General features: G+C 43.9%; 1 protein-coding gene across 4 annotated transcripts in view; it reads right to left on the reverse strand.

The window, feature by feature from the left end:
* The window catches only part of Cpvl (carboxypeptidase, vitellogenic like), a 178,602-nt gene that overhangs the window by 96,830 nt on the left and 66,614 nt on the right, over positions 1–15,158 (reverse strand). For all 4 annotated transcript variants that reach the window (XM_023709882.1, XM_023709881.1, XM_023709880.1 and 1 more), the window contains one exon: positions 7,298–7,416. In XM_023709882.1, the coding sequence (XP_023565650.1) occupies positions 7,298–7,416 (119 nt within the window). The remainder of the gene's footprint in view (positions 1–7,297; positions 7,417–15,158) is intronic.

The following is a 15,158-nucleotide window of genomic DNA, read 5'->3' on the forward strand; positions in this document are numbered from 1 at the left end:
TACTAAATACATAAAAATACATAAATAAATAAATAAATAAATAAATAAGAATATGGGGAGGTCTGGCTGGGCAGTCCTGGCTCAGGGTCTCTTGTGAGTTTGCAGTTAGTTTATCATCTGCCTGCAGCTATCTGAAGGTTTGACTGGGGCTGGATCAGCTGCTTCCAAATTTGGTCCTGGCTGGAAGGCAGAAGCTTCACTTCCTCTCCATGTGGACCCCTCAACATGGCTGGTTTAAGGGCTTCCCAACATAGCATTTGTCCCTCTTTCAAATAAAGGATTCCAGGGATGAAAGTGTGCACCACATTGCCCTTGATAATCCAGCCTGAAGTCACACATTGTCATTTCTGTCACTGTGCAGTGATCACAAAGGCTGGCCTTGGTTCCAGATGAACAGGGCCACAGGAAGGCCGAAAGGCCAAGATCATGAGAGGCTCTCCTGGAGGCCACCAGGGAGGCTGCAAGCTCAAGAGCTTATTCCCTCGACCCATGCTCTGGTTTACAGCTTCCGGGTTTCTTGAGAGTGTAGGCAGCATATTTAAGTGTGACTTGTAGGCGAGCGGGCATAAACTGCAGAAACAAAAGGGCAAGAATGGAGCAGAACCCTACACATTTCCTAGGTTTCTCATCTTTATTGCTGTGCAAGAAAACTGAGGCCCAGTAAGTACAAATGCTCTGCGCCCAGTTACTAAATCAGAAACTACAACCTGGAACTAGAATCCCTGTCCTAAAACCCAGTTTCACTTTGGTTTTTGCTTCTTCTCAGACTCAAGCCCAATGACTAGTTGCCTTGGGGTCACTACAGAACACTTTTAGAAACACTGATCCCAGGGCCAGGGCCCCTTCCAGATCAGCAGGACCACAGTCCCTACAGCTAGGGCTGGACTTTGAACAGCGGGATCCACCAGAGTTTTTAAGCTCCTGGGGAGTTCTGATAGCATCAGAAAATCGAGAATCCTTGACTTCTACCATATAGATCCTTTTTAAAAAAAAACAATAGGAACACTTTCAATCTTTCTCTCTCCTCTCTCTCTCTCTCTCTCTCTCTCTCTCTCTCTCTCTCTCTCCCTTTCCCTCCTCTCACCTCTTTTTCCCTTTCTTCCTCTCCCCTCCCCTCCTCTCCTTTCCCCTCCTCTCCTTTCTTTCTTTTCATCTCTGTCTCTTTCTTTCTTTCTTTCTTTCTTTCTTTCTTTCTTTCTTTCTTTCTTTCTTTCTTTCTTTCTTTCTTTCTTTCCTTCTTTCTTGGTACCAGGAATCAAACTCAGGACTTTGTCCTTGCCAGGCAGGCACTACGTTGCCAAGCTATATTCACTACCACACAGACTCTTACTGAAGAAGCTCCAATGCTCAGGCAAGTGAGTATACTTAGGACCACATGGAGGCCCTATGGAGACTGGGGCCTGATTCTACCCTTCGGAGGAGAGGCTGTCTTGCTTGCTCCCACTTACACTTTGGAGTATAGACTGTACCACCAAAGCGAACACCTTCTGTCTGGGACTGTGCGTCCCAGGGCAGTTCCCGTCCCCTTCATTGAATGATTGACTTAAGGACCTTGCTGGCCTAAACCTGTTCCACTGTGATTTGCCTGGTATCTGACCATGCAGGATCCACCCCGCAGAATCCCACATGCCTACTCCCTTCCCCCAGATTCCGGCCATGACTCACCCTGTCCCAGCCCTCATGTGATCACCTCACAGAGACAAGGATTCCAGGAATCACAGCCATTCTCCTGATCAGAGGAACAAGAAGGGAGCCTGAGATAAAGTGGCCTAAGCCTGACTGACTTTGAGTGCCCTGGGCTTGGGCTCCGTGATACCGGAGGTAAGTAATCTGCAAGTTTTGTTTAAATGAGGTCAGAGTACTTCATATGGAGTCAAATACTGTCCATCTCCAATATAAAGGATGATAAATTTATGAACTAATAATCTCAATGTCCTCTATCTTCTTAAACATGGAAAACCCCAAGGTTACTTAGTAATTTCCTTTCCAGCACCAGTTAGTCTACATTTTTGGCTGGTGATCAGATCCTTCTGATTTGAAATTTCCCTCTGTCTCCTGTCTTCTTTAACTTTCCAAATTGTGACTGGGTTAGTTCGGCATAGTACAGTATTTGTGTTAAAAACACAAAAGTAATCATAATGAAATAACAATAACAACTATGGCATACTTATTGTGCATCAGGCACAACTCAAAACCACATTATTTCTGCTTTTTTGAAACTACCACTCAATAGCCATTTCAAGCTTTATTTTAAATCCAGGAAGCTAAAGCTCAGAGATATTAGGAAATGTACAAGGTCATAGGTGGCATGAGAGGTGAAGCTGTTCTTACCCAAGCCTAGCTAACTTGAGGAACAATTCTGTTCTACTTTTATTCACCCCTCACTTCTGTCTCCCATGACTCCCTTTACTTTTCTCAGGGTTTAATATATGATGATCAAGAGCAAAGATTTATGGGTTAGAGACCTATGTTTAAATTCCAGTTCTGCCAATTTCTAGTTGGGTACCTTGGGGTTAATTATTTACTTTCTGCCATCTTGTTCATTTATGAACTGAGGATAATAATTCCCTTCTCCTGGGGCTCTTATAAGGCTAAAATAAGAAAAACCCAGTTGCTTAGCATGTAGTCAATGTTCACTTAACAGCAGCCACTCACACTGTTGAATTTTTATTGGCTTCATTATACCTTTTATGCTAGGCAGAATACCTGCTCATTTCGCCTGCTCTATTCCCACCACATACCAATTTGCAGTTGTGGAGTTTATTATGCTGTGATTTGTGTACAGTAGCAAGGGGGAATCTCAGGCATAGCAAGAAGATAAAAACTAATTTGAGACACAGCAACCCCCAAATCACTCAGAGGATGTTGCAAGCGTGGCATCCTTCCTGGATCTCTGGTTTTTCCCCTTTTGTTTTGTTCACAGGGTCATTTCTCTCCTGATGACTGTATCAGCTGCTTCCCTGTGACAGACTCATACTTCTGCCAAGAGAAGAGGTGTCTCTCCTGCTTTAGTAATGGGTGCTTTTCCTTCCCTCGTGCTCTTCCCTACTTCACACCACACTGATCTCACTCTGTACTTTACAGCTGGAAGCCTTGGTTATCTGGCTTCACTTGTGGGCTTCTTGGTAAGGACATCTGGGGGTGTCAGTCCCAGCTGCCAGGCAGTGACAACTGTCTGTGACATCATCTTTCCATCTCCCCCCTGTCTCCCTAAAGCTGCATCGACTACTTCTAGTGCAACATCACACGCTTGAAGATAGTCCCTGCTCTGACGGCCTCATGGTCCTGTCTTCTTGAGTCACATAAACATGTGTTTGTGTCTATTGAGCTGGATCCCAAAGAACATAGTTTGGTCAGCTTTTCATTAATTAAGGGGAAAAAATTACAGCACACTCCAGCAACCAGCCACTGTTTAAAGCAGGGATGGGGCTGGCAAGATAGCTCAGAGGAAAAGGTGCCTGCTTTGGCAAGCGCAGGGACCAGGATTCGATCCCTGGTCCCACATGCCATGTTGGCCCTGCAACCAGGGCTCACTGAGCCAGCAATAGAGTCCAAGCATGGTGACACACCCCTATAATCCCAGCACTGGGGAGGCTGAAAACTGGAGGATCACTACAAGTCCAAGTTGCATATTGAGACTCTGTACCAAACACACAAATTAAAATAAATAAATAAATGATATATAAATAAACCAGGGATTTTCAGGCCTTCTTCTGGCAAAAGCAGGACAGGTAGAACTCAAGTCCCTTTCCCCAAACCATTTTATGGTCTGAGGACATCCTCTACGTTCTAGAAAACACGGTGCACCTGCTCAAGGGAAAGGGAAGAAAGACAAATTGGGTTTCTGTTTTGTTTCTGACCGATCTCTTCCCTTTCCCTTAATTCTTGTTTTTACAAATCCGGATTATTCAGAAGTCAATGAGGAACTCACTAGTACAGGAACAGGTAACAAAGCAGAAGAGAGAGGAAGGAATCCAGTTTCTGCCGCTGATGTGGGGGTCAAGGAGCAGAGGGTGGGGCGGAGGCTGAGCGCAACAGGTCCAAGCAGGACGACAAAGGCCAACTGCCAAAGACTGTACCTGCCTGTCTGGACACCCGTTCTTACCTTCGTGCCACATGGATGCAGGGGACAACCCACTCTCCATCTTAGCTGACTGGCCCAGGTGCTTCTTTTAAAGGAAATTATGGGCCACGTTGGGGCCAGGAGCTACAGGCACAGGGCACGGGGTCCACCTGGTAATTCTGTAGCCGGCGAGCCTCTCTCAGCTTATAAATCAGAATCTTTGAGGGAGGTCAGGAGGAATCTTAAACACTACAGAATGTGAAGACCACTGAGAAGGAACACGTAGAGAATCACCAATCTAAGAGAAACTGCCCAGGATTTATTTTGTGCAGCATAATAGCTCCCCCCAAATCCCTGATTGGCAGAAGCCATGACTGTTAGGGAAAAGGGAAGATAAGCATTCGTGCCAGTCAGCTGGCCATAAAATAAAATTGTCCTGGATTATCTAGGCGTAATCACAAAGGTCTTTAAAAGCAGCAGCAGGAGGCAGAAAATGAATGAGAGAAAGCAAAATGGAAATCACCAGAGTGACACGATGTGAGAAGGACTCAGCTCTATGAGGGATTCAGCTTGGACTACAGCCTTCAGAAATGGAGGAAGAATGAGCCGAGGAGGGCCAGAAGCATCTAGAAATGGCAAGAGCCAGACAACAGCTTCTTCCTTGGAGTGCCCAGGGGACCAAAGAGCTGTCCACACCTGCATTTGAGCTCACTGACAACTCTGTCTGACTTGGGAACTAAAACATGGTGAAATAATAAAATCTATGTTGCTTTAAGACATTCAGTTTGTGATAAATTGTTACAGCTGCCAAGAAAACTAACACAAAGTAGTTTAATAAATGACTCTACTCAGTGATATTGATCGGTACGATAGAAAAACACATGTGTGTAGAATAGTTTCTGAAAGGCATAGAACTTGCAAAGACTTTAAATCATAGAAAACAGAGGTTTATTCCATTTTATGGCTATTGTATACTACTGGAATAAACACGGGAATGCAAATATCTCTCCTCACATACTAATCTTGTTTTTTGGATGTGTACCCCATACTGGGAATGCCCAATGATATGGCAGCTCTAGCTTGAATTTTTGAAGGTCCTCTATACTGTTTTCCATGACTGTTTTAATGTACATTCCACCAATAGTAATGGAGTCAGTATAAGTGTCCATTGACTAACAAATGGATGAAGAGGATGTGCTCAATATATACTGTAGAACACTATTATGCCATCAATAGAGATGAAATCCTGTCATTTGAGACAACATGACTGGAAATGGAGGACTTCATGTTAAGTGAAACAAACCAGGCACAGAAGGACTAATACTGTGGAATCTTGTTCATATGAAGATTTAAAAAAGTGATCTCACAGAAGTTGAGGGTAGAGTGGTCACCCAAAGACTCAGAGGGTAGGGAGCAGGAAGTGTAGGGGAAGGCCCACCAGTGGATACTAAGTGATACTGGAAGAAGTTCTGTTGACTAGAAATTTCGGTAATGTTTTGTATATTTCCGAAAAGCTAGCAGAAAAGACTTTAAATGTTTTCACCACAGTCAAATGATAAATATTTGAGGAAATAAATGCTTATCCTAACTTGAACATTACATAATCTTTACCTGTATCACTTGGCACCCCCAATATGTGCAAAGTTTTACCCAATGTACACACTTATCAAAACATCACATGAAATGTGAAAATGTACATTTATGTGTTGACTTTTAATAAATAAATCCATATTTATATTTCTGGATCATTAAGAAACTTCAGAGAGACTTGGGCAAAAGGGTTTTGTGAGTACAAGAGACACTAGATAATGATGTGTGGAAAATAGAAATACACATAATGCCGAAGTCAAGAAACAAAGATGATTTTGAGAATAAGAACTTGCTGGGAATTCATGGAAATCATCAAATTAAGTTTGGACTCAAGTCTATGTCTGATGTCTGAAACAAATATGACGAGGAAAGGAAACAAAGTGAAGAGACCCTCAGCTATTAGAAAGTGGTCATATTTTGTAGGCTAGATTCCTCAAGACCGTAGAGCTGGTTATTTTCTGTCTGCTGCTGAAGGTTCATTCTCCACTTCTAATTGTTGCTCCAGCCCGTGGCAGAAGAGCTCTGGGTCAGACAACACCCCTGTAGCCTGCTAGCTCTCTGGTTTCCAGGCGAGCACCATGTGGGTAGGCACAGGCCACTGGACAACTCTCACATGCGGTGCTGACCTTGCACCATCCTGCCCAGAGGGTCTCCTTAAATTCTGAGCTGAAGTCACGTGACTCCCTTCTCAACAGTAACACTGAGGAAGAAAGAAAAGTTCTTTCTGGGGTCTGCAGGTGATCATCTGACACCCTAAACATACATGGGATGCTTCTGCACTTCCCATCTATACCTCCACCTTCCCACCTCACAGCAGGCTGGTCTGGAATGGACTGGTCATATGGTTGGGAAAGCAAAAATGAAAAGTAAAGAAGATATGGCCAGAAGTACCAATAGAAACAATTTAACTAGAAAATGACCCTGGCATAAGCAATTTCCCCAGTTATTATAAGCAATGCTGCTGTATGTAAATCATATGTAAATATGAATATCACCCACCAACAGGTAGCTTTTTCTTTACTTTCTCTGCCTTTTAAAGCAAATTCACTTTGGAGAATAAAAATAGAAAATCACCCTGCACTGTGTGGAGGATGCAATTTATGCATTGTAACACCTCTATCAATACCCCAATAGCAGCCCAAAACTTAAAGCATTTACTTCATGTACTTGGAAGTGAGCTATTTAAATAGCATTGGCAAAAATACAAAAACAAAGCCACTTGTGTCCACAAGGGCTTAAGAAGACGAGTGACCTCCACAGCCCACAGGCAGAGTGGCGTAGGAGAGCAAGGCAGATGCAGCTCACACGGGTGTTAACTGTTCATTTTGGTCCCATTTCTTTCCTGGGGTAGGCGCCTCCTTGTCCAGCCGAACCCCTGCTATTTTTAGAAAACAACAGAAAGATAGGAAGAAGACCGTGGCAGGAAAAAGGTGGTAGTGCTAATATGCCAAATAAGACTGTGAGATATTTGAAAGCTGGATCCCTCCCAACCTCTACAAACATTTGTTTCCTGACCACAAACAGGAATACTACTCAGGGTTGCCTGTCCTTATTTTTAGGGGAAACGAGAATTTATTTGCATTATTCCCAAACCTGGAGCAAGGAGCCTGAGCAGCTGTCCTGCGGGCCCCCTTGTGGCCCTACCTGCGCTGGGAAGAACCAGAAGAAGAGGTTGCTGTTCCAGGTCTGATTCACGGTGAAGTAGCCAGCGTAGCTTTCCATGTCCAGGCCAGCAAAAGGTCTGACCAAACTCATTTTTTTACCTGGTGGAAAAAAAAGGAAATGAAACCAAGGATTAGAGAAAAAGAGCATGTGCAGGAGTCATTTCAGTCCCAGACTTTTCCCAGGAATCAGATCTGGGAAGAAGCAGTGAAGGAAACTCCCAGGGGCTGGGCATGAAAGATTCTTAGCACAGTAAATTTCTGCCTTGTCTGGCTGATCCAACATAGCCCTATCAACAATTTTGGCTGGAATGAGTGAAAGTTTTAAGTAGTTTTTCTGCATTGAATTCAAAAATATCATATGAACTGCCTAAGAAGTTTTAAAGATGTATAGAAATCACCTATCACATGTGGTATAAGTCACACATTATTCACACTGGGCCACACAAGAAGGGACTGGAGAAAGTCATTCACAGTTGTATGACCCAGGCACTGTGAGCAACTGCATGGATAACAAGGACACACTTGTAGGGGCTCTGTTGCTGGGTGTGAGATTGGGACTGATGGTGCCAGGAGACGGAGTCACAAGAAATTCAGGCTGGGATTTGGGGTTTGGCTTTCACAGCATCCCAGGAGGGAATGACATGACTGTATTTGAGCAAATATAGGTGTTCATACATGAACAAATTAATATAGTTTGTCTATATGAAGAAATATAGATTTTTATAAATGAAAAAAGAAGACATCTCCTGAGACTAAGCCCTACTGTATCTTTTGGAGCAAGATTTAATATCAGACCTAGTCTTATTTTCAGGAAAACAGGGTAGTAGTCAGGCTTCAGGGCGTGTTCCTCTCTCCAGCCTTCTCAATTATATTAGGCAGCAGCTGTATGCAACAGGGAGTGGGAGAAGCAGTGATTTGGAAATGGAAAAGGCACAGAAAGTAGCTAGCAGAGCAGAGGGCAAGAAAGGGGAGCAGAGTCTGGAAGGAACAGCGGAGTCCTTCAGGGAAGACCTCCCGCGCTGGGCAGGAGCCAACAGGCTGTGGTGCATCGCGTGTCGGCATCTATCCCCATCTCGGTCTTCAGCCACATCACCAACTGAATGAAGTCACCTGGAGGGAGAAGGTCTGCATCCCATGGAATCAGTGCTACAGCCTCTGGTTCTGATCTGAGAGCCCGTGGTTAAACTCTCACCACCTCACCATGACTCGGAGGCCACAAGTTCCTCTTTGAAAATGAGTATGCCTTCCCCAAAGGGAACTCAGCCAGAACACGGTTCCTTTAGCTGAGCCCCTGCGGACCCTGGTGCTACCACACCGGCTTTGTGGCTCACGGGGGAGTGGTCAGCCTCCTGGGCTTCAGCTTCCGCCTGCTGGCTCCTGCCCAGCGCTGGAGGTCTTCACTGAAGGACTCCGCTGTTCCTTCCAGACCCTGCTCCACTTTCTTGCCCTCTGCTTTGCTAGCTACTTTCTGTTCCTTTTCCACTTCTAAATCACTGCTTCTCCCACTCCCTGTTGCATACAGCCACTGCCTAATATAACTGAGAAGGCTGGAGAGAGGAACATACCCTGCAGCCTACCACCCTGTTTTCCTGAAAATAAGACTGACTCTGATATTAAATTTTCCTCCAAAATATACAGTAGGGCTTAGTCTCAGGAGATGTCTTCTTTTATCATGTATAAAATCTATTTTTCTTCATATAGACAAACTATATTAATTTGTTCATGTACGAACACCTATATTTGCTCAAATACAGTCATGTCATCTCCTTCTGGGACACTGTCAAAGCCAAACCCCAAATCTCAGCCTGAATTTCTTCTGACTCCATTTCATGGAACCATCAGTCCCATAGTGGGAACAAAAGAAGGGTCTCAGTGTGTAAAGTAGGCAGCTGCCTTAGGGTCCTGCCAGGCTGGCGTAAGAGAAGAGCACTGCTTCCTAGTTGGGTAGACCTGGGTTTGTAATCCCACTCAGGTCCCCAGTGAGTCTCTTTACCTCTGAACCTCTCTTTCCTTTTAGACCAAATCAGGATACTGGTTCCCTCACTATGGGTGCCTGGTGAGGATCAAATGAAGAAGAGGCTGAGGAATGTGCTTAGCAAGGACCTGGACATACATGGAGATCTAATCAGTGAGAAGCATAGCTATCACTAGCCCCTGGGCCAGCCCAAGTGAAGTCTAGAAGTCTGGACGATTTGCCCTCATGGGTCGGCCCAATTCGCTCAGAGAAAGAGGATTAATCCAAACTCTGTAGCTCCTCCCGTTCTCCCCCTGGTGAGAGCTGTCCTTCCTATGATGGTCTGAAGATTTCCATGAAAACACATGCTGAAATTTAATCCCCACTGTGAGTTAGCAAGAGTAGAAACTTAATCCCATCATGGGAAGGCCTTGGGGAAGCAATTTAAGTTAACTGAGGCCACAGAGGCAGAGCCCTAATGTAAGGGAGCTGTGGCTCTCTAAGAGGGGGAGAAGCTGAGCTGGGGTGTCTTGTCCCTTCAGGTGGTGGCACACACTACACCAGGACACCAGAGTCCCCACTAGCAAGCAGGACCTCAGCAGTCAGCTGTCTGATCTTGACATTCCTAACACCTTTATTCTTTGTAAATTACTCAGTCTGAGCTACTCAGTTATGGCAAGAGCAAATGTACTAAGACATCTTCCTGCCAGAAAAAGGCAATAAAAAAGAAAGAGGACTTGAAAACAAACAAAAGAGAGTTATTACAGAATGTGGTTTTTCATGGCTCCTGTTAACACTTCTCTGCACTTTCTCTCTGGCTGTCATTTCTTCTTGTCCCTCCTTTATTCCTAGTCTTGATTAGGGCAAAGAAAGATCACCCCCTGGAGTCAGACAACCTTTACAATGCTTAGGACATATCTTAATCAAAACCATTACTCCCCTGAAAATCAAACAGATTCCCCCACCCATCTATCCCCAACAAAGAGGACAAAAAAGGAAAAACTGACAATTGGAAATGTGTGAGATGTGGACTGGGCAGAGAGAGGTAAACAGGAGCAGATGCGAGAAAGAAGACAGAGAAAAATGAGAGAGGTCAAAGTATAATAAGAAAAAGAGAAAATATATAATAGAAAGGCACTGGAGGGAATGGAATATGAGCAAAAGATGATTGAATCAATCTGTCTCCCAGACCTGCACAGCACAGGGGCCACGGGCTTGCTCTCTGACCAATTCAGATGTGGTTCAGCCCTCTCTGGGCTGGCTAAGTGACTTCGCTGCTGCTCGGTACTCAGGTGCATCTCTTCCTTCCCCCGCCCCCCACCAGGAGCTGTTGGAAAGCAAGGAATTGGTCTTATTTATCTTCTACCCCTGGGGTTGTAGCATGCTCATTCACACTAAAGACATTCAATGAATGCTTTTTTAATGAATGAATATTAATGAATCAGTGGGTGAATAAGAAACTAATGAATGAACTACAACAGACACAGTGACCCGGCTCTAGGATTAGCTTATGTTTATAAAAACCTGCTGAAGAAGACAGGCCTTGTGGATCTCTTAAGACTTTAGAAAACCTTTTCAATGGTGACAGTAGTCCATCAAAAGCATTCTGCCCGGTTTCATATTTTAAATTTCCATTCGCCAAGCCGCAGTACAATAATTAAAGGTTCTCTCAACTAGTACAACTTTTTGGTGCATTTTTTAATGTCCTAGTCATGTTTTCAGAGTCTATTAACGGAATGGGGAAACAAACTGCCGTGATGCAGGAATTTTTGTTCTTCTGGCCCCATGACTCACCCTACAAAGGTTCAAAAACAGTTAAGAAAAGAAAAAGGTTTTCTTTGAAGTAGCTTCACTTCCTCCTTGTTACTCAGGGCTGTTACCAGTATGTACGCTCTTAACACTTTCAAAAAGATTGGAGTGTGAACAAAGCGTTCACAACAGTTGAGTCATCCGGGGTATAGACAGACACTGCCAGTGCTAAGTAATAATAAATTAGGACCTAGTAGCAAAATATTCCTTAAAATGGGTGAAAACGCACTGCTTATAAATGTGCCAAAATTGCTTCTTACATTCATTTTGTGTCTGAAAGTAATGCTTTATTCTAAGCTGTAGAGAAAGTAAACATACAATTACAATTACATAAAATCAAGCCAGCTAATTGGAAATTTAAAAAACAATCCCTTGTTTTTTTGTGAGCTACTGTTTATCTAAGAAATATTTCATTGTGATATTAAGACGAACTTTCTGAGGGTTTTGACAGCCTCGATAAACAAAAGGGAGGTAGGGGAGTGAGCTGGCCATCTGTCCAGAGCTTCCCGAACTTGCAGCAAAGCGGATGAATAAGATTGTCCTTAATGATGTTGTCAGGAGTGCCTCTGACAGCCCAGAGCTATCAGCTTTTGGATCAGTCACTTAAAATTCCATTCAAAGATTCAAGCTGTGTAGCACGACTTTAGAAAGTGACATTACACAGAGATTTCAGGTCTGAAATATCAGCACAGGTTGGGTGAAGATCTACCAGGCTTGGCCAGAAGGACGAAAGATAAACTACCCCTCCGACCCTCCTCTGCTACTGCTTATACCCTGCATTGTGATTGAGGAATGTGCATGGGTAGAAAAAAGCAGGAAGGGGACAGGGGGGCGACTTCGCAGATGGATTTCTCTACATTCCTTCCACTTGGTTCTTTCAGAAGCATGACACAGGCATCCCTCAGTCACTTTCACTTAATGCCTTTTTATGCTATTGCCCTCATTCAGCAGACAGAAACTGTTCTCTCTCTCTGTCTGTCTCTCTCTGTCTGTCTCTCTCTCTCTCTCTCTCTCTCTCTCTCTCTCTCTCTCTCAGATTCTACCCACACCCACATGTCTGGAGCTAATCATGTAACAGCCAGAGGTCATGATTCCTAGTTTTATATCTCTGGGCAAAGGATTTCATTTCTCTGAACCTCAGTTTGCTCATCTACAAAATGGAAAAAACATTTATACATCTGTTTCAGTTTGCATCCAGATGTCCCTGCAAAGCTTCAGGTGGTCATGGGAGGTGGGCTTCTTGGAGGGGCTGAATCTGGACTCTGTGATAGGTTCAGGTCTAATACTGGGATTGCAGGTGTGAGTGCTGCACCTGAGGGTTTTACCAGATCTGAAGGCAGGTGCCTGTGTGCAGCCTAAGGAAGGAAAAGAGGCTCCTCCTCCTTCTTTGCCTCCTCTGCTCTTGTTGCTTTTGCTGTCTTCCTCAGCTGTGAACTGCTGCCCTCTGCTGCACCCTGCCACCTTGAAGCCAGCAGAGGATGGACTGAAACCTCCACCAACTGTGAGCTAAAGAGGCCTTTCCTCCCTAAATTTTGGGTGTCAAGTATTTTGTCTCAGCAACAAAAGAATAGTAACTAAGACAAGATCTTCCATAGGGTTGCAGTGTGGACCTCTTGAGCTAAAAGACATAAAACATACTACTACCTGGCACATGATAATGACTCAGATTTAAACCATACACATGTTTATTGACTGCTTGTTACATACTGGTATTGTGCTTGGGACCAGGGATACAATTTTGAAATGTTATTATTGATTAATTTTGTTCTGAAAGAGATATGATCAAAATATCCAGTGAATATTTAAACTTCTTAAAATCATTACAGTAAGAGCTGCACTGGTGCCCATTGTCCCCAGGCACTCGGTCTTGTCTGAACGCTGTTGCTCCATCATCCTTACCACTTTCTAGAGTAGCTCTGGAAGTTGTTGTCGGTGAACATCTACAGCTGCAGTGTCACAGCTGCCTTGTTGACCTAGATCAATTTAAAACATTTACCTTCCATGGTCATTTTGACTTTAGGGAATAGGCAGACCCACCAAATAAGGTGGATGAGAGCACACTGTGATATTTTTATTTGACAGAAACTGCCATAAGCATTTTGAATCCATTCGTGACACTAAGGAAGCCAGAAAGGCACAACTAAAGACCCTCACCAAAGAGCACATCCAGAAGCGCTTCAGACTGCAGCAAGAACCGGGAAAGAATGGCGCAGAGCAAGAGAGAGCATGCAGGGCGGACTAGTGGCGATGTGTCCTTTACTCTAATAAATATTTATTTAGCCATGCGTCACGTACTTTTGTTCACACACATCTCATATATTCCCCTGGATTATGTTGGCCAATAGCTTTCTTCTCAAACTTTCCAGCACCCCTAATTCAGCTGCAATACTTTAATCCTTGCACTGCCTTATTCCTTAATTGTTTTATGTGCATATGTCTCAACAATTCAGAAGACCACAAGCTTCTTTAGCATTTAAATACATTATAGCAAGCAAGTCATAGAGCAGGAGTCTGCAGATTGGGCCCTACATGCGTCCCTGCTACCTCATCTCTATTACCCATGCCCCTTTGGGCAAGTCCTGTGAGAGATTTGAGTCTTGATCTCCTCCCCTATAGCATGGTAAAGTCTGGTTATAATGATAATTTTATTCCTTTTCAGCTCTAATGTAAGTGACCTGCTTGAACGATTGTTAATGAACATAAGAAAAGTCAGTGGTATCTACTCCTTAAGGAATCTAAAATAAGTGACCCCGGTCAGGTTTGGGTGAATATGCTTCCCAGCACTCTAGAAGACTGAGGCAGGAGGATCCCAAGTTTGAGCCCAGCCTGAGAAACTTAACAAAACCTGGTCTCAAAATTGAAAACAGTTTTTAAAAAAGAAAGACTGGGGATATATGTCTGTGATAAGGCACTGGTTTTAATTCCCAAGAAAGGAGGGAGAGAAAGAAAGACAGACAGACAGAAAAAGCAATGAAAAAAGAGCTGACCTACAGAATCAGCCAGCCATCTAGTCACAACTTTGTCACATCAAGTAAAAATTAGTTCTTTGTAAAAATGCCCTGAATATACCATCAAACTCTTGTCACCTTTCCTTAGAAAAAACTGGTAAAATCAGGGGCTGACATGTATTTCCAAAAAAAGACAAGTAAGCAGGACTTGAACACACCCTTAAGATACAAGAATGCCTCAATTTGAAAGAAAACAAAAAATGATGACACCCTATTGACTATATGAACTTTTCAATTAGAGAAAATTTGCTCTATTTTAAACCTCACCATAATATTTAAATCTACTTTTGATCTCCGCAAGGAATATTTTTCTAAAATCACCAGTACTGCCCATTCCCATCTGCTCAGGCACAAATTCTGCCTTCTCCCTTGTGACTCAGGATTAACCTCAGGCTCCTGAGCAAATGCCAAAACATCAGGCCTCCCTCCTGAAACACACCTGCAACAGGGGTTCCCTCACCCTAGTGGCCCCAGCATTTCCATCCTAAACACCTTGTCTCCTGTCCCCTTAGAGACCCTCACTGACCCCCCCCCCCATTCTTCTGGCTGCCGCCTCCTTCTCTGTTGCTTTCTACAGAAGCGTTCATCCACACAGGGCCTTCCCTAAGCACAGAGAAGCATGAAAAGTAGGTGGAGCTCATCCATGTTAACCCCTGAGAATACCAAATGACATCTTCCTTTTCTTTTAACTACAGTAATAGACAGACCTACACTCTATAAATAAATATCTGCTTAAATGTTAGCGAATGCTAATATCAGGAGAGTAATTTATAAAGAATTTTCACCCACTTTTTCTTTTGTAATCTCTAACACTGTGTTAGTTGTTAAATCTCCACCTTATTAATGAGGAAACTGAGGCCAAGCTGTGTGGGCCACTTGTTTGGGGTGGAGGCACAGAGAAGGGGACCCTGCGACACCACCCACGTGTCCTGCGGGGGCTCTGTGGGCACTCTGCCAGGCCATCCCATCTGATGCTTTAGTACAAAGTTGTCCACCTCACTGTATAAACCAGTTCACACAGAACTCTCCACTGGCTTGTAGGCTGCTTCCGGGTTGGCAGTGGCCCTGTC

This window comes from Octodon degus, unplaced genomic scaffold (genome assembly GCF_000260255.1).
Source record: "Octodon degus isolate 3935 unplaced genomic scaffold, OctDeg1.0 scaffold00015, whole genome shotgun sequence".
NCBI classification, from domain to species: domain Eukaryota; kingdom Metazoa; phylum Chordata; class Mammalia; order Rodentia; family Octodontidae; genus Octodon; species Octodon degus.